Source organism: Acomys minous (assembly GCF_964271855.1).
Source record: "Acomys minous genome assembly, chromosome: 11".
In the NCBI taxonomy this organism is placed as follows: Eukaryota; Metazoa; Chordata; class Mammalia; order Rodentia; family Muridae; genus Acomys; species Acomys minous.
In genome coordinates, this window is record NC_140492.1 from 103,757,564 (window position 1) to 103,779,559 (window position 21,996).

Below are 21,996 nucleotides of genomic sequence, written 5' to 3' on the forward strand. Positions count from 1 at the left end.
TAGTTCTCAGTGGATTCATCTGCGAACAGAAGTATATGTACCTTTACCTTGAACACCGTGTTCTTTATCACATCATAGCTAGGGTCAGTGCTCTACTGGGAATGTCCTGAAAAATTCTAAGCAGGTTATGAATTGACATAACAAAGCCGAAATACTATTGGTGTGTTTTCTTCTTATTTTCCAAGAGGCAAAGAAATGCATGAGGCCCAGGATTGTTTTAAAGTCCCTGGAAAAGTTGAAGGAATTCTGCTGTGATTCTGCCCTCCCTCAAAACAGAGTCCAGTCTGAACCTCTTCGGGAGAGACTTGCAGTTCTGCCAAAATGTACTGATTTTGAAGACATCACTCTGCAACGAGCGAAGAATGCACTTTTGTCTGAAGACTCCAAATCTCAGGCTAATCAGAAAGTATGTAACTGCTGGGCTCTGAAGTACTTTGGGGGCCTAGTCAGGGAAATAAGTGGTTTCCACATGTAGCTGACCATCCCTGCTAGCTGAAGGAATATTTGTTTTTTAGATATTTTTTCTTTTTAATATTTAAGAGTTTTACTATTTATTTGGGAGAGATTAGTTGGTTTGTATTAAAACAAGACATAATACCCACAGGCAATCCTGCTGTACTTATGTAGGTTAGGAGCATTGACTTGGGGGTGTTTCTTTTTCTTTTTCTTTCTTTCTTTCTTTCTTTCTTTTTTTTTTTTTTTAAGAATTATTTATTTTTATTTTATGTGCAGTGATGTTTTGTCTGTGTAAGGGTGTTGGATCCCCTGGAATTGGAGTTACAGTCATATGGGTGCTGGGAATTGAAGTCAGGTCCTCTTGAAGATCAGCCAGTGCTCTTAACTGCTAGGCCATCTCTCCAGCCCAGGGGTGTTTCTCATTAATAGTTTTATAATTTGCATGGGAAATCCTGGTGGGCAGGATATGGATGTGGGGTTTTTCCGCTGAAATCTTGGCAGGAAGAATCAGTTTAGAGGTAGAGTGAGTGAGTACAGGTTTCTATTTCTTCGGCTGTGAACTTTGTGACTCAGTAGTGTTTTTATTATTGCAAAAACATGGAAATTTACGTTTTGTTCCACCACCTAAATCCATTCATAGATAACCAAAATAATCTGTAGAACTTTTGAAAAAGCCCTAAACTGGCGTTCAGAACCTTTCTTCAGAATTATATTTAGTTGCTTGTCACAGAGAATTGGGAGTGGACAATTTGTTTGTTTGTTTATCCATTTATGTTTTTCGAGACAGAGCTTCTCTGTGTAACAGTCCTGGCTGTCCTGGAACTCGATTTGTAGACCAGGCTGTCCGCGAACTTACAGAGATCCAGCCTTCCAAGTGCTGAATTAAAGGAGTGCACCACCAAGGGAATGGACAGTGTTAAAAAGCTTTCTCTTTAATATGTAGATATGATTAATGCCATTGAGTTAGAGAGATGGTTACACACACCACACACAATTTCTTTAGACATGGAAACTCTAATGTATTTTTCCTAGAAAAATGCTCAGGACAATAAAGTTTTAGCCAGTGGTTTTGGAAGTTCACACCTCCTCCCACAAAGTCTAGATTCTTGAGCTCTCTCAGCCAGAGACAGAGAGTTGGTTGACTTGTCAAATATAAACTGAAAACATTTTGCTTTTTGTGTTTTAATACTCAGAGGCAGTTAGTTCATCTAGGTACAATGACTATAGTGTACGGAAATGACAAAAATCAGTTGATTCAAGTTCACTTCTCATGGGGCATGTTAACACCGGCTCCTCTATGGAGCCCACTTTCTGTTGCTTATACAGACAGTGACCAGCCCTGTATTGCTACAGTGTTGGGTCCCGGCCCACTGGAAAAATCAAATCAGGGTTCACTTGAAAGAGGGAGTGGGGATTGAAAGTAGGATACAGAGACGCGAGAAATAACGAATCAAGTCAGGAAATTTCTGATCAAGATTCACTTTAATGCCAAGTAGCAGGAACATATACAGGGCAAGGTCAATAGGATCTATTCTAATCTCACTCACCCTCGCCCCTGGGCAAGAATGCAGTAGCCTAAATAGCTCCCTGTAAAACTTTCTAGTTCTCTGGGTAACTCTCTGTAAGAACTTCTTTGATCCTCTGGGCGGTTCCAAGCTGGACTTCCCTACTTCTTTCAAAGGTAAATAGTCCAAGGATGGCCTAGAACACAAGACCTCTTGAGGTAAAGGTCAGCAACTTGAAGGTCACAACATACAGCCTAAATACAGGATTTCTGACATGGAAGAATTTGACATGGGTCCCCACACTACAGTGTTGGGAACTAGAGCTGACGAGACAGAAGGGTTCCCTGGAAGCAGTAAGTGGACGGTGTTACAGGTGGCAAGTCATCGCTGTTGTAGTTTCTTTGAGACAGGGTCTCACATGCTGCCCTGGCTGCCCTTGAGCTAACAGAGGTCTGTTGATCTCTGTCTCCTAAGTGCTGGGGTTAAAGGTGTGGGTCACCATGCCCGTGGTGATAGTCTGTTTGAAGTCACAGGACTCACAGGAGTGGTAAAATGTCCTCAAGTTGTGGGCCTGTCAGTGCAGAGCCAGTTCCACCAGGACTCGTGAGAGGCTTCTGCATTCACAGTTGAGTCCACTGGATACAAAAGAGAGCATTAGCAGCCTGAGGAATATTTCTACCTTCACAGTTTTTAAAACTGCTTAATATCAGTTTGTTAGTATCACATATAGTTAAATTTTTTCCCCTTGAAGTCTGTCTTATTCCATAAATGAATAAAGGAATAATTCTTTTTCCAGAAAATGTAATTTTATGAATGTGAATTAAATTTCACATTATATTATATACAGATTTATATAAAACCATAGAAACAAAAGGGAAAAATCTCATAAAAATTAAAGATAATTGCATTTTCCGACCTGATACAATAAGCCACATTTCTCTTGCCACAAGTCTGCTCTCCTTCACTCTGTAGGCTTTTGTGTGGACTAACGGCATTTCTTGTTGCTGAGATAAACTGACAAAATCAGCTTAGGAAAGAGTTTACTTTTGCTCACAGTCTGAGGGTGTGAGCCATCAGCAGGGAAGGCAGGTGGCTGGGTGCGAGCCACCTGGGTGAGCTGAATCTACAGTCCTCTGGGATCAGGAGCAGGGCAAATCCTGGTGCTTGCCTGGCTCTCCTCCTTCTTTTATTTAGCACATGGGATGGTGCTGCTCACGTCCAAGGCTGGTTAGATGTCAGCAAGTTTCCTAACTGCCCGACATACATGCCCTGTGCTCTTTCCTGCCCAACACTCCTGGGAATAAACAATAAGATATTAGTAGATTTATGAAATTAAAGATGTAAAAACACACAGAACATTAAAGTATTTAGACTCTCAGTATACTTATTTACATAGCTTATTTTGGCTTTCTACTTGTATTTATTTATTTATGGTTTTTTGAGACAGGGTTTCTTTGTGTAGCCTTGATTGTCCTAGACTCACTTTGCAGTCTAGGCTGGCCTCCAACTCACAGCAATCTGCCTGCCTCTGCCTCCCTAGTACTGGGTCTAAAGGTGTGTGCCACCTTCTTTATTTAAATTTTAAAGTTAGCATACGGAGCAATTGTTCCCTTTTCATCTTGATGGCACGTGTCATTATGCTTCATTCTCACTTGTATCCCTCCCCCCACTCCTCTCTCCTGTGTCTTAAATTTCATTTTGAAAAAAAAAAAAGTGAAACCCACGATAGCTTGGCCTCAGTATCCCCTTAGAATATGCAGTCTGTCCTCAGAAAACTCCCATGTGGAGTCACCAGGTGTTAGCTTTTTGCTGGACTTGCCTTGCCACTGAGAGCTCAGCAGTTCAGCCGGTGCTTTCTAAAGTGGGTAAATCTTTGAGTTTCCAGGACAGTGAGTTTGAACCATGCCCTGAACATCTCCAGAAGGCGTCCAGCTCCAAGGCTCTTAAACGATCCAAAAGCGTGTATACACCCCTGGAGCAGCAGTACCTGGACGTGAAGCTACAGCACAAGGATGCGGTCCTGTGTGTGGAGTGTGGATACAAGTACAGATTCTTTGGGGAAGATGCAGAGGTAAGGTGTTTCCTTGTCCTTCTTCCTTCCCCTTTCTTTAAGCACAGGCTCATGCTGTGCTGTCTAGACGGCCTTTGAACTTGTGAACTACTTTAGCCACCCCTCACCCCCAAATTCTGGGATTACAGATGTTCACCACCAGGTCTGCTTCTAAGTTGTGTCTTCAAATACTAACTGATATTTTTGTTATCTAGCCATAGACTCTTACTCTTTTAATATGTTTTATTTTCTGTCTTAAAATATTTTGTTTTAAAAATGTATTTATTTAATCCGTGTGTATATATGTGCGCGCTCTCTCTCTCTCTCTCTCTCTCTCTCTCTCTCTCTCTCTCTCTCTCTCTCTCTCTGTGTGTGTGTGTGTGTGTGTGTGTGTGTGGACAGCTTTGAGGAGTTAGTTTTCTTCCACCATATGGGTCTGTGCTGGCTAATTTAATATCAATTTGACACAAACTAGAGTCATTGGAAAGGAGAGAGCCTCAAATGAGAAAAATGCCTCCATAAGATCAGTCTGTAGGCAAGCTTGTAGGGCATTAAAAAAAAACAAAAACAAAAACATATTAGCTGGGTGGTGGTGGCACATGCCTTTAATCCCAGCACTCAGGAGGTAGAGGTAGGTAGATCTTTGAATTCAAGGCCAGCCTGATCTACAGAGCAAGTTCCAGGACAGCCAGTGCTACAGAGAAACCGTGTCTTGAAACTCCCCCTGCCCCACCCCCCAGTTTTTAAAATCAATTTCATAATTGATGGGGGAGAGCTCCTTGTAGGTGGGACCACTCCTGAGGTGGAGGTCCCGGGTTTGTAGGAAGGTAGGCTGAGTGAGGTGTCCCGGCCCATGGGACGAATCGAACCAGAGTTCACCTGAAAGAGGGAGTAGGGATTGAAAGTGGGGTACAGAGACTCGAGAAATTGTCTGGAAATTTCTGATCAAGATTCACCTTAATGCGGACAAGTAAGACTTTATATAGTGAGGTCAATAGGATCTATTCTGATCCCTCTCTCCCTAGCTCCCAGGCAAGAAGAACACAATAGCCGGAATAGCTCCCTGTAAGAACTTTTTGTTACTGACTAGCTCTCTGAAAGGATTTCCTTAACCCTCTGGGTGTTTCTCAGTAGGGACTTCCCTACTTTGAAAGCATTAAGTTGAGGCTGCCTTAACAGTTTCAGAGGTTCACGCCATTGTCCTCATGGTGGGAAGCGTGGCAGCATGCAGCAGACATGATGCTGGAGAGGAGCCGAGAGTTCTGCATCCTCATCTGCAGGCAGCGGGAAGGCAGAGTGATATTGGTCTTGGCTTGAACATCTGAAACCTTAAAGCCCACCCCACGTGACACACTTCTTAGTCCTTCCCAAACACTTCTGTCAACTAGGGACCAAGCACTCAAACACGAGTTCCTCTGAGCCTTTCTTACTCAAACCGCTGCAGTGACCAAGCTGAGGAAGAGTATTGCTGGTGTTGCTGTTGTTGGGACTTGCGGGTGATGCTGTTGCTTTAGACTTGCTTGGGTCATAGGCTGTCACCAAGAGATAAGGCAGTACACATGTTGTTGCCGGAGGAATGGAAAACAGAGTCTCTACTAACCCCCTTTCTTTCCGGTTTCTAAAGCCTGTTTTTGCAGCAAAGTGAAATTCCTCTGGTGACATTATAGTGTTTCGTGTTATGAAATTTTACTCTGACATAACACTGGCATGTTTTCTGAGGGAAGGAACAGGTACATACTTGCACCCTATAGGAGAAAAGGAAAGAGGATGTCTAAGGTAAAGGGGAAATTCCGATTTGACCACAGTAAGGACTGAGCTTTCCTTGACACTAATGATGGAGCAAGGCAGTTCAGAGATGGGCGAGATCGGGCAGTGTCGGGATGAGGTTGGGTGGCTTTGATGGACATTGCCTAAGCTGTGGTATTTCCTAGAAACATGCAAGAAATCAGTTCAGTTATTGCTTCCTGCTTTCACATTTCTTTCAATAACATGAGCTTAGCTAACAGGGCCAGTCAGGAAGGTACATTTCCTCTCTGTAAATGGGCTCATCCTTGAAGCCACTCTGTGTTGGCGCCTTGTACTTGTCAGTCATCTACCTGGGCCATTTGCATATCAATGCTTTGTTCCATTACAGTCTCAGGCTCTCACTGTAGAGAAGACTGAACATTTTAAGGTTTTTGGGTAACATTTGTGTATTTGTAAGGACATTGAGGAAACTCTGCTGTGTTTGGGATTTAGAGACACAGATGTTGGCTCTGAGGTCATCCTGCTGGAGGTGCCTAAAGTAGATGAGACAACACATGTTTTTGTTTTTTGTTTTTTAAACAGGGAGTGTCCGTTACACATTTAATTGATGATATACATACTTAGAGAAAGGTCAGATCCTAAGTACAAGTATGTAACATGGTGAATTATTAACAAAGGGAAGAAACTGTAGCTAGGGAATCCTAACTAAGCACGACTGACATTCCCTGTGTCTACACTCTTCAGATTGCTGCCCGGGAACTCAATATTTATTGCCACTTAGACCACAACTTTATGACGGCAAGCATACCCACTCACAGACTGTTTGTTCACGTCCGCCGACTTGTGGCCAAAGGATACAAGGTCAGCTTTGCCTTTGATTTGTGGGAGAGGAATTGGGATTCCCTCCTAGAGAGCGGAAGCATGTCCTACAGGGTGGGAGAAAGGCTTTCGTTGGCTTTAGAATTTGGAATCATGGGAAATTAAAATGTGTTATAGTTATTAGCGTTGTATCTTATAGTGCATTCTGTTTTCTAAGTTGTAAAGCCCAGGATGGACTTGAACTTACATAAACTTCCAGTCCCACCCTATCTCTCCCTCAGCCTCCCGAGTGCTGGGCATGTAGGAATGCACTACGCTGCCAGCCTAGAGTGGCCTCCGCTGCAGCAGCGAGGGTTTTTTCCTCCTTTGCCCACCCCACCTGCCAGTTCCTTGGGCTTCTTTCTGCTCTGCATCTGGACATCCAAGGTTGTTCTACTTATTTTCAGTGCTTCAGAATAAACCTTTTAACACTTTGTAACAATTTTCTTCCAAAACACTGATTCACTAAGATTTGGTTCTAAGTGTGTTTGTTTTTGTTGAAGGTTGGAGTTGTGAAGCAAACTGAAACTGCAGCTTTAAAGGCAGTGGGAGACAACAAAAGCTCTGTCTTTTCCCGGAAACTGACCGCTCTTTACACGAAATCCACACTCATTGGAGAGGATATCCTTTCAGGCTGGGGTGGTCCTCTTTCTTGGAGGGGGGTTTGCTTTAAAATGACAAGTTTAACTAAACACTGTTTCCTTTTCCTCATGAGAATGTGTTGGATGAAGTCTCAGCCACTATCCATCTTGTCACTTCTATCATGAGGGGTGTGTCACTGAGGGGGGGGTGGGCGGTGGCCGGGTACAGTATGTGTCCCTTGTCATAGTGAGAGCAGAGTTCATCCTACTTCAGTAGCAAGAGGCGGGAAAATGATCCTAGTAGAGCACACCATCTGTGGGGCAGTGTCAGCTCTCCCGGCCTTGCCGGTTCCTCCGAGTCTTGCTAAAGTGAGACCGGCAAAGACCTTACCTAACTCCCATGAAAAGAACTTCAGAGACAAAATTACGACTCAGTTAAATGTGAGGCCGTCTTCATTAATTGTTGACTCCATAAACCAGCTATTGAAATGGGTAGTAGGTTGAAATTTTCTCTTGCGGCTTCAGTGTGCCCAGTCCTCCCGAAGTTTATCATCACCATCATTTTCTTTATGTTACTTGCAACAAAATAATTCAAAAGCATAGTCATGCAATTCTTAGCTTTTTGTTTTGAGATGGAGACTCACTGTGGAACACAGACTGGCCTTGAATTTCTTCCTCAGCCTTCCTGATACGTGGGATTATACGTACTTGGCCATCATAACTGACTTGTCATTTAAAAAAGTGAGATAGTTGTTCATAAGATAGGAGCAGGGAACAAATAAAAAATATTTACTAGATAGTGGGCCAAGTCTCTCTTTTTTAAACTTTTTAAAAATTGAAAACAGATTTTTTTCATACAATATATCCTGATTACAGTTTTCCCTCTCCCACTCCTCCCAGTTGCTCCCCACTTCTCCTCATATCTGAATCTACACCCCTTCTCTTTCTGTTAGAAAAGCAAACAGACGTCTAATGAATAATAATAAAATACAAATGATAAAGCAAAAACCAAAAATTTGGAATAGGACAAAACCAAGAAAAAGAGCTAATGGAAAAGCACAAGAAACACATACAGACTCAGAAATACATACCTTTTGTACACTCAAGAATCCCAAACACCTGAAACTGGAAGCTATAATATATACTCAAAATCTGTTAAAAAAAAAATGCCCTGTCTTAACATTATGAGACAAAGAGCTTCCAAAGTACAGTTGAGTTCACTTTGTGTTGGCGTCTACTGCTGGGCATGGGGCCTACCCTTAAGAACGATTTGTTTCCCCAATGATAGTCCTCGGAGGAAACAGGGTCACTTTGTCCGGAACTAGCTTTTATCCTTGAGAATTTTGATGAATGGGATTCACTTTATACATGTGTGTGCATACATGTTCATATTTGTAAGTGTGTGTTTTCGTGTAATTAAAATGTCTTCAAAGTTGTAGGTGCCTTAGAGGGGGAACTCACTCATGCTATTTGGCATGTGTCGTGCTTTGTGGCGTTGCTAGTTGTCTGATTGTTAAGGCGTCCCAGCGTCACTTCAGGAAGGCAGGCTCACTTTTGGGCCCCCACAGGGTTGCAGGTGTACTGCTCGGCCCTTTGGAAGCGAGAGGATGAGAGTTGCCTGTCCCCGTGCCTCTTACAGTTCAGGGAAGAGACGACTTGCAGCTATGATCATAATAGGAAGAAAGCTGCCTGAGAAGAACAAACCTTCATCAGCTAACGGGAACTAAGCGGGTGGTTTTCTTTAATCATCGTTACATGTGAATCCTCTAATCAGGCTGGATGACTGTGTGAACATTGATGAGGTAACAGCGGACTCTTGTACCAACTATCTCCTGTGTATCTACGAAGAAAAGGAGAACACTAAGGACAAAAAGAAGGGGAATGTTTCTGTTGGTGTCGTGGTAAGTCCTGTGGAGGTGAGCAAGAGCAGTCAGGCGAGGCCGATGAGCATCCTGAAGCGCTTTCAGAGCGTTTACTAGGGAAACGCTTTCCTCACAGCAGTACCTGCCAAGTAATTTGTTAGGATTTTATTTTCGGCACTCTGTGCTGTAGAAAGATCCAGATCGTTTCAGACTATATGCCATTGCTAAGAGTTGAAAATGGTGGCAGTGACAGCCATGCATGTAGACAGGGAGCTGGAAGCACAATAAAATGCTCTGCCAAGCACGTGCATGGCTAGCAAGGGCTCTAGAGATTTCCTCTTTGGTGTGTAATCCAATGGGAGTGATTATGTGGCTCTCCTAATCCGGAGGAAGGGAGAATTAAAGGCAGAAGTTAAGTGGCCAATGCAAGATAGCATACTAAGTACTAGAAATACGTCTACTCTGTCTTGTAGACAAAGATAACTCAGTAGCTATAGTTGTATTGATTTTACCTTCTGCCAGCTGGTGAGCAAATTCACCCACTTACAGAAACACTAGACTCCCTGTAACCACTCTCTGTTTCTTCTAGCATGTATAGTCAGTGACCAACCAGCATTAACAAACATTCCTGAAGCATTAACATTAATACATTATTCATACCTCGTAACTGTGCTAACTTGACATTTGCTTAGCCAATAAGCCCTTCTCTCAGGGAGTTACAATACTGTGGGTGTTGGGGAACTCAAATGAATTTTCCTCCCTGAGAAGCGCTTTTTATCTAGTCGCAGACAGTTGGTCCCATCTACAAACAGTAAGGCTGTTTGCTCATCAGCTTTAGCATATGTAGTGCGCTGCTTCATATTTACCTGGAGATCAGAGTAAAGAGCAGCATTGACAGTGCATGAGAACACACAGGTCCCACTCAGGGCGATAGCATCCTGCCACTGCCATGGCTGACTATAGCGGATGAGCGGGGATAGGAAAAGATGAACAGTGGCTATTGACCTGACGACGTGGTTTTGGGCTCCCGTCTTTCACCTCAGCAGTCTCCTGGCTGGCGGCATCCTTAGCTCCAGGCCAAGGCTGCACTTTTTCCTTGAGCTCTGGAGTCCTCCAGATTTGCACGGGGCCGCTTGGGATGTGTTCCAGCTCCTCTGAGTCAGTGTGGCTCAATGGAGTCCCTTTCCCTTTCCCCTCAGCGCTGTTCTCCCTGGGTATTCTCCCACTGCAATGAGCATCTTTTATTTTGCAGTCGCCATCTGAGAGTCTGCAGAGTAGTTAGTCTGAAATTGGAAGCCTTGCTGTTGAGAGCCACCACAAGCATGCCTTATGCCTCCATTTTGGGCCACGCAGTGTTGTTGGGACTGTGGGTCTCTTACCATCATACATCTCTTGGAGTAGCACACTGTTGGCGTACTTTTATGTTCTATTTTTATTTTGTGTTCCTTCAGTCTCTTTCTCCCAACTCCCAACACCAGGTAGGGGAGAAAGAAGGTTAGTGGGGAGAAAGGGCATAGTTTTCTTTGGCTGCTTCCTGCTGTTTAGGGTTGTCCAGTGCCTTGGGGCAAGTCCAGTCTTCCTTACAGGATATCTACAACTTCTTCTCATCCAACTGCATCAACAGCAACCAGGAAGAGCAGGGGGAAAGCCCCAGCAAGACACGGTGCAGGCATCACCATTAGGCTAGTTCTTTGATTCAAGCAACAGAGAAGTTGGCGGGCTGGTGACTCTGTCCTAGTGTCTGTGAGCAGCTTGTGCAAATGCGTGGTTTGTGGACTGGGACATGAACTTACATAGGTAACCTATGTAACTGGTGCCCACAGCTGGGCCACAGAGGATGCCTCTGTAACCTGTGTAACTGGTGCCCACAGCTGGGCCACAGAAGATGCCTCTGTAACCTATGTAACCGGTGCCCACAGCCATGGCCACAGAGGATGCCTCTGTAATCTATGTAACCGGTGCCCACAGCCATGGCCACAGAGGATGCCTCTGTAACCTATGTAACCGGTGCCCACAGCTGGGCCAGAGGATGCCTCTGTAACCTATGTAACTGGTGCTCATAGCCATGGCCATAGAGGATGCCTCTGTAACCTATGTAACTGGTGCCCACAGCTGGGCCACAGAGGATGCCTCTGTAACCTATGTAACCGGTGCCCACAGCTGGGCCACAGAGGATGCCTCTGTAACCTATGTAACCGGTGCCCACAGCCATGGCCACAGAGGATGCCTCTGTAACCTATGTAACTGGTGCCCACAGCTGGGCCAGAGGATGCCTCTGTAACCTATGTAACCGGTGCCCACAGCCATGGCCACAGAGGATGCCTCTGTAACCTATGTAACCGGTACTCACAGCTGGGCCAGAGGATGCCTCTGTAACCTATGTAACTGGTGCCCACAGCCATGGCCACAGAGGATGCCTCTGTAACCTATGTAACCGGTGCCCACAGCTATGGCCACAGAGGATGCCTCTGTAACCTATGTAACCGGTGCCCACAGCCATGGCCACAGAGGATGCCTCTGTAACCTATGTAACCGGTGCCCACAGCCATGGCCACAGAGGATGCCTCTGTAACCTATGTAACCGGTACCCACAGCTGGGCCACAGAGGATGCCTCTGTAACTTATGTAACCGGTACCCACAGCTGGGCCACAGAGGATGCCTCTGTAACCTATGTAACTGGTGCCCACAGCCATGGCCACAGAGGATGCCTCTGTAACCTATGTAACTAGTGCCCACAGCCATGGCCACAGAGGATGCCTCTGTAACCTATGTAATCGGTACCCACAGCTGGGCCACAGAGGATGCCTCTGTAACTTATGTAACCGGTACCCACAGCCATGGCCACAGAGGATGCCTCTGTAACATATGTAACTGGTGCCCACAGCCATGGCCACAGAGGATGCCTCTGAACCTATGTAACCAGTGCCCACAGCTGGGCCAGAGGATGCCTCTGTAACCTATGTAACCGGTGCCCACAGCTGGGCCAGAGGATGCCTCTGTAACCTATGTAACCGGTGCCCACAGCTGGGCCAGAGGATGCCTCTGTAACCTATGTAACCGGTGCCCACAGCCATGGCTACAGAGGATGCCTCTGTAACCTATGTAACTGGTGCCCACAGCCATGGCCACAGAGGATGCCTCTGTAATCTATGTAACCGGTGCCCACAGCTGGGCCAGAGGATGCCTCTGTAACCTATGTAACCGGTGCTCATAGCCATGGCCACAGAGGATGCCTCTGTAACCTATGTAACTGGTGCCCACAGCCATGGCCACAGAGGATGCCTCTGTAACCTATGTAACCGGTGCCCACAGCCGTGGCCACAGAGGATGCCTCTGTAACCTATGTAACCGGTGCCCACAGCTGGGCCAGAGGATGCCTCTGGGCTGGAATTAAGAATATCCCTTGGCTACCCAGGAAGGATTTAAACAAATTGTACAATATTCAAGTGGGCAAAACTTAGCAGAGGGTCTGAGACAGTCACTCAGGTCGGTAACTCTAAGGCTACCTAGAATCCTCAAGTTTCCCAGGTCCCTTTCTTTCTATAGTAACTGTAATCCAGATTTGGGGTGGTAATATTCTTTTCTTTTAGTTCTGTTTTAACCACCTTCAACTTTGTGTGCAAAGTAAACACACCGTAATAGTGTCCTGACTTGTGGACGTTAGAGGACACTTCTGAGAATCAGTTCTTTCTACCATATGAGGATCAAACAGAGGTCACTAGGCTTGGCAGCAAGCCCCTTTATCTGCTGGGTCATCTTGCTGGCCTGAAGTGACATTATTTTACATGCTGTAGATCTTTGGTGGCAGTGCTCTCTTTAATTTTATCTCTCACATGCACTCATTCCTCTGTTGCTGGACACACGGGGGTTTTGGTTGCTTTTGCCTCCATAAAGAATACTTTTTGTGTGTCTTACACACATACCTGAGTCTCATGAGTGCGTATCTGGGGACAGGATGCTGAGGTCAACACTGCAGGCATCTTCTCCTTTCCTAGATAAAGGCTGGCTCTTGTTGACCGTGACTGTCCCTTAGTTGTGCATCAACAGTATAAAGATTTGTAACCCTTCTGGCCTTTTACTAGTGCAAGCTGTCTCGACCTGTCCGTCTCTGAATCTCTCAAGTGTCAGTAGTAGAGACAGAGCAGCCGGGGTGGGCAATGTTGATGTGGCTCCACCATTTTATTGCTCTGAGAGCTCTGTTGAGTACTTCACTAAGTTCTTTAAGTCTTCCAAGCCTTGGCGCTCCTCAGGCTGCTTTCCCGTTACTACCCTGGGTGACAGGCGATGGCTTTAAGTCGTCTTGGCTGTTTCACTGGAGGCTAGTGGGTTTCACCCATCGTGTCATGTTGCAGTTTTGCCCTGCAAGAATTAGACTGTGTTGCTAGTCTGCGATCAGGTGTGTTCATTGCACTGGTGTGACCACGTCCTCTCTGTACTGGGAAAATCTTTGACACACTAGTCTGATTTTGATCCTTGTAACAACCTGATGAGGGAAGCTGGTAGCATATTTCCATGTGTAGAAGAGGAAGCTGATGCCCAGCAGGCCTCGGTGCCTTGTTATAGCACTTGGTCAAGTGTGCTGTACATCAGGTCCCAACGTGTACTCAGTGTGTCTCATGAAACTCCCACTTAGGCTTACTGTAGTGTGTGTGTATGTGTGTGTACATGTGTGTGTGTGCGTGTGTGCCATGGCAAATGTGTGGAGGTCAGAGGACAACTTAGGGAATAGGTTTTCTCCTTCCAACATGTGAATCCTGTGGGGATCAAGCTCAGGGCCTCAGGCGTGACCTGTTTAGCCATCTCCCCGGCCCCCAGCCTGCTTTAGACGCCCGCAAGTGTGACGTAGGTAGGTAGATTTTCACTGGAGAAGTTGAGACTCACCAGAAGCATGCTTGCCCTGTGTCAGCGTAGCTGGGACAGTATGCTCTGTGCCTGACGGTTACCTCTGCTTCCAGGGAGTGCAGCCTGCCACAGGAGAGGTAGTGTTTGACTGCTTCCAGGACTCTGCTTCCAGACTGGAGCTGGAGACTCGCATATCAAGCCTGCAGCCCGTGGAACTGCTGCTTCCCTCGGACCTGTCTGAGCCAACGGAGATGCTCATCCACAGGGCCACCGCCGTCAGGTGAGCAGAGACTATTCTCAAACTAGAGTGACTCCCAGGCCTGGACTTGTCCTTACAGAAATGACTTAGGGTAATCATATCCTAATAGTAGAGGGGTTTTTGTTGTTGTTTGCTTTTTTTGTTTTTTGCTTTTGTTTTTGTTTGTTTGTTTTTTTTTTTTGAGATAAGGTCTCTCTGTGTAGCCCTGGCTGTCCTGCAACTCCCTATGTACACCAGGTCGACCTTGAACTCACAAAGATCCACCTGCCTCTGCCTCCCGAGTGCTGGTATTACAGGCATGTGCTACCATTGCCTGGCTCCAATAAGAGGAAAGAAAGAAAAAAGGGCTAGGGGCTGGGGGTAGGACTATAGATGAAAATCATTTTAAAGGGATTTATTATAATATTTAATTATATTGTTTGATGACTTATGTATATATTCTAGAGGTGATTTGGAATTTATTTCTTTAAATGTCTATATCATTTCTATGCTGCATGTTTCTCTCCAGGGTGGGTGGGGCCATTTTATTTACTAGCCCTCTTATTACAACACTCATTAAAAGCAAGGTATGGATATTGCAGCAAGTGGAGGAGAAGATGCCCGTGTGAGTCAGTGCTCATGTCTTGCTGGATTCTCAAGGCATGCAGTGTTAACTGCACTACAGGAAGGTGCCTCTGTGGGAGAGAGTGGCTGGGAAGGGCAGGGAGGCAGGACTGGGCAGGAGTGCAGAGGGCTGCCTACATGAAGGGATGGCTGAGGGGCTTGACAGCCAGAGGGGCTGACAAGTCAGTGAGAACACAGTGATTGATAGTGAGGCCTTGTTTGTCTTTGTCTTTGGAGTTTAGAGTATTCATTTTCATATATATATATATATATATATATATATATATATACATACATACATATATACACACACACACACACACACACACATTTTTTTTTCTTTTTGTCAAGGTAGCTTTTAGTTTGTTTCTTAGGTGATAGCACTAATACACGTTCATTTAGAAGAATTAAGACACAAAAAGAAAAATCCAGTTCCACAAATATAGAAATAACTGCACTTCTTAAAAATGCTATTACTTTTTTATTTATAAACTTGCATTCATGTAGCAAATATAGCTTTGTGCCTGTTTTTTAACTTAAAATTTTCCTCTCTATTTTCTTATGGGAAATTTTGGGCACGTGGAATTACTCAGAATAGTGTGGTGAGGGCCACAGGTGCATCAGCCAGTGTCGCTGTGCCCCAGTCTCATCCATCCTCCCCCTTCTTTCTCTTTTTGATGCAAATTTTAGTGAACATCATTTCCCTGCTAATAGTTCAGTCAAGGATGGAAAACCACGATGCCACATGACGTTCATCGTGCATGAATGTGATGCATGCATTTGTTTTTTGTGTGGGTTTGGCGGTGTCTGTTGTCAATGCTGATGTGTGGTTGGTTTCCTGTTTCTCACACCTAGAGTGTCTCTATGCCTCCATCTTTTTCTGTGCCAAATCAGAAAGTAAAAGCCCTAGTTTTTGTCATGTACTTGTGGGTATTTTATTAATATTGAAGATATTTTATATTAATACTATGTGAAAAATATAAAAATTGCCTGGAATTATGGAAGAACTAATGTGGATTTAAAAACAGGTTTTTTTCCTTCTTTCCTTTCTTCCTTCCTTCCTTTCTCTCTTTGCCCCTTTCCTTCAGAACAGTTTTTAAAAATTTAACTTTTTATTCTTGATTTTAGCCACAAGAGGTCTCCAAAGGATCTTATATTTTATGAGTTAAGGTTTTTTTTTTTTAGGTTATGAAACCCTTCCCATTTATGTCCCAAGCTAGATATATTTTTCACATATCTTTTTTAGATGATAGCTGAATTACATATTCCTGAGCAGTGATGAGCTGTTTCTCTCAGGTTGTTTGTCTTTGTCGACATGTGTTGTTGAATGTGTTTGTCAGGTGCGACCAGCCATCCTGCCCTGTATCCTTCTGTTTATAGTCGAAAGAAAAGCTATGGAAAGCACTACATTAACTTGATAATAATTGTTACTAATGTTTACTAGTTGTCACACTGAGTTTTGAGGCAAGCATGGCGACATTGCAGGTGGTGCTCACCTCTGAGTTCATGGAGAAGGGCGTACCCTGGGCATGGTCATGGCCGAGGGAAGCTTTGTGGAGGAGGCGTGTGTGTGTGTGTGTGTGTGTGTGTGTGTGTGTGTGTGTGTGTGTGCGCGCGCGCGCGCACGCACGCGCGCGTGGGACATGTGCAAGATGGAAGACTTTGACTGGGTTGAAGAGAAGAGAGAAGTGCAGAGTGTGTAAAATGAAGAGATTCCACCCTGGGCACACAGCTGGAAAGATTAGAGACTCTCCTGATCAGATGACATGTTCATTCTGAGGACTGAGGGGAAAGTGCAGAATATTAACCAAGAAATCCAAGGAAGGGACACAAACACATGGTGTGAGTCAGCGAGGCTTCTGGCCAAGCAGAGAAGAGGGTACTCTCAGGACAGACACTTGAAGTAAGTGAAAACAGAATAATCCTTCACATGGGGAAAACCCATAGGAGAAGAGTAAGATTAAGGAGTTTGGAGAAAGTCAATAGTTGAAAGTATGAAGAAGAGAAGCAGCAGAAAGGGAGGATTTAGAGTCAGGTAGAGCTAGGGTGAGTAGGTGGTGGGCTGTGGTCATCTGCAGGGTGAGTAGGTGATGGGCTGTGGTCATCTGCAGGGTGAGTAGGTGGTGGGCTGTGGTCATCCATAGGGTGAGTAGGTGGTGGGTTGTGGTCATCTGCAGGGTGAGTAGGTGGTGGGCTGTGGTCATCTGCAGGGTGAGTAGGTGGTGGGCTGTGGTCATCTGCAGGGTGAGTAGGTGGTGGGTTGTGGTCATCTGCAGGGTGAGTAGGTGGTGGGTTGTGGTCATCTGCAGGGTGAGTAGGTGGTGGGTTGTGGTCATCTGCAGGGTGAGTAGGTGGTGGGCTGTGGTCATCTGCAGGGTGAGTAGGTGGTGGCTGTGGTCATCTGCAGGGTGAGTAGGTGGTGGGCTGTGGTCATCTGCAGGGTGAGTAGGTGGTGGGCTTGGTCATCTGCAGGGTGAGTAGGTGGTAGGCTGTGGTCATCTGCAGTGTGTGATATACTGAGTCTCGGGGTTCAGCTGTTAAAGTATTGATGAGACTCTGACATTCGTGAAGATGCCTGGATTAAGAAATAGCCCTCAGTAGGTGATATAACATACTGAGGGTCTGTGAAAGAATGCGCTAAGTGCCCAGTGACTTAGCAGTCTGACCTTTGAAACAAATGCTTAAATGTTGCATTTGGTTTTTTATGCTGCAAATGTAAAGAAAATGAAGTCTAGTGTTATGGTAGAAAGATTTATATTGTTATTATTATTACTTATTTTCATCTGCTGTTCTTTAAACAAACTATTTTCTGACCTGAGTATTGTATCCTGAAGATGGATACTAAATGCCATTTACAGTGACAGGTGTTTGAAATAAGCATCAGAGCTTTTGGTTTAGTTAATTAGTTTTTAGAGGCTGTTCAACATTTTGAGCTGGTGTACTTTGATTGCCAATATTTTTTTGGAAACTGTTTATAGTATTAGTGTCTAAATGAAGTTAGTTTTGAGTCTGTGTAGCATAGGTGTCTGTTAGGGTTAAGGTCCAACTTCTCCCTAATGTCATTATTTCAAGCTGGATGTGGGGGTGCTGAGTTGAGAATACAGACGGCCACATGCACAAAACTAACGGAGTGTGAATGGACAGCGGTTTGATGTAAAGGAAGATGTTCTGCTTAAAGCGAACTTTCCAGTCAGGTGGGGAGGGCTACATACTATTTTTTCTTAAGAGCCTCCCCTCCCCCTTTCTGTAAATAACAGTTGTAAATCCACAGCAAAATCAAGAGGAAGGTAGTAGTTTTTCATATGTCTTTCCCTCATATTCTATATTATTCAAAGCGAGACTAGTACTTTAATGTAAGGACACAATGTTTCTTGACATTTTTTGTTTGTTTATTTTTAAATATTGATTGTCCTTTATTTTGTGTGTATGAGTGTTTTGCTTGTATGTACCAATGGTGGTCAGAAGAGAATATAGGATCCTCTGGAACTGGGGTGAGCCATCATGTGGGTACTGGGAACTGAACCCAGGTCCTCCTCATGAACAAGTGCTCTTAACCACTGAGCCATCTCTAGCACCTCAAAAATGTTCAAGAAACTCATACACAAGTGCTGTAATTACATCATTTTCACTGCTGCATCTCCCTCCTCTAACTCCTCTTTTCTTGCCAAATTTGTGGGTTTTTTTTCCCACTCATTATTACTATTTTTCAGCTTACCTTCTTCTTCCAGGGTTCTGATAAGAGCCATGTTTAACTCATGTATTTGTCAGTCTATTTTCTGTGTTGTCCAGATTGAGTCCTATCTGTCGTTTCTAGTTCGCTGATAGTTTCCTCTGTCTTCTTCTCGCAACTGATCATGTGTGCATGTGTGTGGGCACACGTGCCGTAGAGCGCCTGTGAAGTTCAGGCGACAACTACCATGTGCTTGCAGGGGGTCAGACTAAGGTCATGAGGCTTGGCAGCGGGTACTTTTGCTTGTTGACCTGTCTTGCTGGCTCTTAAAACATTAAACACACACACACACACACACACACACACACACACACCCCTTTCTCTATTTTTGGCCATGTCATACATTGCATATACAGTGCGTTGTGATCATAGTCACGCCCATTACCCTGTTTCATCCCACTCATCCTCCTGCTGACCTCTCCTTCCTCCCAACCAGGCTTCTACGCAAGGTGGGGAGACACACGAGTGTTCCCTCTGCAGCCTGTGTGTGTGTGTGTGTGTGTGTGTGTGTGTGTGTGTGTTTATGTGTCTGTCTGTCTGTGTATACACACATGCATGTGGGTGCTCATAGAGGCTAAAAGAGAGTGCAGCTCCCTTGGAGCTGGAGTTACTGGTGGTTGTGTGTCACCCAGTGTAGGTGCTGGAAATCAAAGTCTGGTCCTCTCCTCTGCGAGAGCAGCAAGTGCTTGTAACTGCTGAGTCGTGTCTCCAGCCCCCAGTTCAATGCTTTTAAATAATAGTTTATGCAAAAAAGACTAAACTGGTCCATTCAAGTATGGTTCGCAGGCCCGTTGCTTGCATAAGTTCCTGTATATGTGAGGCCAGGCCTACTTTCCCAGTTTGATTCCTTTTCCTTCATGCTGAGATCTGGACACCAGACCAACCTGTCATCTACACATGCCAGATAACTTGTTAACTTTTTTGAAGTTGCTCTTGGATTAGTATGAGAATTAGGGTTTCTGGAGAAAAAAATGAATTTAGATAAGTACTTTAGTCCCCTGGACACAGTCCAAATGGGTTTGTTCATTAGCCTCTGGACTTGAGGCTTACCACCTGAGAGAAATGACCTTGTGTTGTTTGCTGAGAAATTGCTTTTAATGGATGGAAGAGACTTTTAAGATAATTTTCTAGCTGAGACTCTTTTGCTGTTGTGTTTCTTCACAATTATGTAAAATGGAGGGTTTTTTTTTTTTTTTTTTTTAGAAAAAAATGTTTTCTTTTTCTCAGAGACTAGCATAATAATATGCATGGCTTTGTGGTTTTAAAACTGACATATTTTCGACCTCAGGGAGGAACTTTTTTATGTGTATATTTTTTATTGTGATATTTTTAATGTGCTATGTATATACATTTGTATAAGTTCTGGATGACATTTAGAATATCTCAAACTGTGTAGATGTGAAATGTACTTTAAAATAAATACACACACACACACACACACACACACACTTTTTTGAGACAGGGTATTTTAAAAACTCTGGCTCTGGCTGTCGTAGAACTCACTATTTAGTCCAGGCTGTCCTTAAACTCACAGAGCTCTGCTGGCCTCTGCTTCCAGACTGCTGGGATTAAAGGTGTGTGCTAGCTTGCCTACTGTAGAATGTACATTTTGAAGTTCAGTATTTTTGCTTCAAAGTTAAGGATGTGTTTTGCTGGATAAATACTGGGATCAGAATCTTACTTAGATGTGGAGTATACAATTGCCTGGGAATTCAGTCATGTGAGTTTTAGACATAAAATTAAAATATCTTTAGCTTAAACTTGTATGCAGCAGTTTCAAAAGTTTTATTTTTAGTCAGCTTTAATCAGATGTGAGTTAATGTAATAAGCTTTGAACATTTTAAGTGTGTATCAATCAAAGTCCGTATAAACATTCTGAAGCCCTCATTCCAGTTAAGATCCATACTTCCTCTTACCCAGAGTTCCCTCTGCCTCTTTGCAGTGATTTTTTTTTTCTCCTTTGTCTCCAACTTTCACTCCAAGGAACAACTGATCTGATTGCTGTAGTTAGAGGGCAGTTCAGGCTATTTCAGGCTTTCACATAGATAGAATTATTGTGAGTATATGCTTTGGTGGCTACTTTCTTACCCTGGCACAATGAAATGTGTCTTTGTTGTTGAGTGTATGGGAGGTTTGTTCTCTTTAATTGCTATATAGTTTTGTGTTATATGAATATTCCAAAGTTTGCTGGTCATTCGCTTGCCAAATCCTTGGGTTGTTCCCCCTTTTGTCTATTTTCAATAAAGGTGTTAAGAACACTTCTCAATTTTCCATCTTTTCATAGACATACTTGTTTTGCATATGCCTAGCAGTGGAATTGCTAGGTCAGGTATGTTATGTTTGTATATGAGAAACAATGAAAATATTTTTCACAGTACTTCCACAATTTTACTTCTCTGCTGCTGTTATGTGAGAACTGTAGCTCTTCTCTGTCCGTTTCATCTTCCACCCAGCTAGTCTTCTCACGTTGAACCACTGTGATGAACAAATGTGCTTCCATTTGGGTTTTAATTTGCTTCTTTCTGAGTGGAGCTGTTCTGTGTGTTTATTGGGCGTTCACGCCTGTGTCTTCTCTGTCTCTTTTAGTTCTTGGTTTGCTTGTGTTGAGCTGTAGGGATTGTCGTGGGTTTCCTTCGCTCTGATGTTTTCTCCAAGCTCTCTGTTCACCTTTCAATTTTCTAATGAACTCAGCAGAACTAAAGGTTTGAATGTGAAACACAGTTTTCTCTTCAGTGACCAGTGGCTTCCTTATTTTAAGTGTTCTGCCTGTTCTGGAAGCATGAACACGTTTGTATTTTCTTTTCTAGAGGTTTATATAGCTTGGGCTTACAGTTTAGGTCTGGTAGGTGTTTAAGTTCTGATGGTCTGAGCTGGGGTCAAGGTTCACTTTTCTCCTTACATTTACTAGCTGTTTCTATGCTGTGCGAGAGAAGATGGTTCACACACATTCAGTTTTAGGTGCCAAGGTTTTTTTCGAATTTGACTTTGAAAAGTGAGCTAGGATTTTATATCCCTGAAGTGGACATTGTAGAAATTGACTTTTTAGTATATCAGTTTAAAGGATTTTAAAGATGTTTTTTTGTTTTGCTTGTTTCATATTAAATATATAAATAAATGGCAAGATGGAAACTCCAAAAGCTCACGAAGCCAGCTTCTCCCTCCTGTGCTTTACTGAGGATGAGTATAAAATGGATGGCGTGTATGTGTGTGTGTGTGTGTGTGAATGGATGGAGTTTGGAACATTGAGAAAGCATACACATAGAATAGTAAACAACAGGTACCATCTTAGGTCATCAGTTTTAGACATTTAATGACTTTTATTACTTTGTCTTAGGTTTAACAATAACTTTAGTGTAGATGCACTTTTCTATTCCTTTGGTTTTCTCATATTTGAATGCTGCTACTTAAATAACCTATGAGTTACTCTTTTGCTTCTACTTATGAAGTGAAATGCTTTGTACCCATCAAGAGGAGTCCCTCGAGGGGAAGCTGTGTCTGTAGGG

At 43.9% G+C, this 21,996-nt stretch overlaps 1 protein-coding gene across 5 annotated transcripts in view; it reads left to right on the forward strand.

The window, feature by feature from the left end:
- The window catches only part of MSH3 (mutS homolog 3), a 122,847-nt gene that overhangs the window by 5,500 nt on the left and 95,351 nt on the right, over nt 1-21,996 (forward strand). For all 5 annotated transcript variants that reach the window (XM_084802047.1, XM_084802048.1, XM_084802049.1 and 2 more), the window contains exons 3-8: nt 186-406; nt 3,847-4,032; nt 6,502-6,618; nt 7,119-7,236; nt 8,952-9,097; nt 14,015-14,181. In XM_084802047.1, the coding sequence (XP_084658173.1) occupies nt 186-406; nt 3,847-4,032; nt 6,502-6,618; nt 7,119-7,236; nt 8,952-9,097; nt 14,015-14,181 (955 nt within the window). The remainder of the gene's footprint in view (nt 1-185; nt 407-3,846; nt 4,033-6,501; nt 6,619-7,118; nt 7,237-8,951; nt 9,098-14,014; nt 14,182-21,996) is intronic.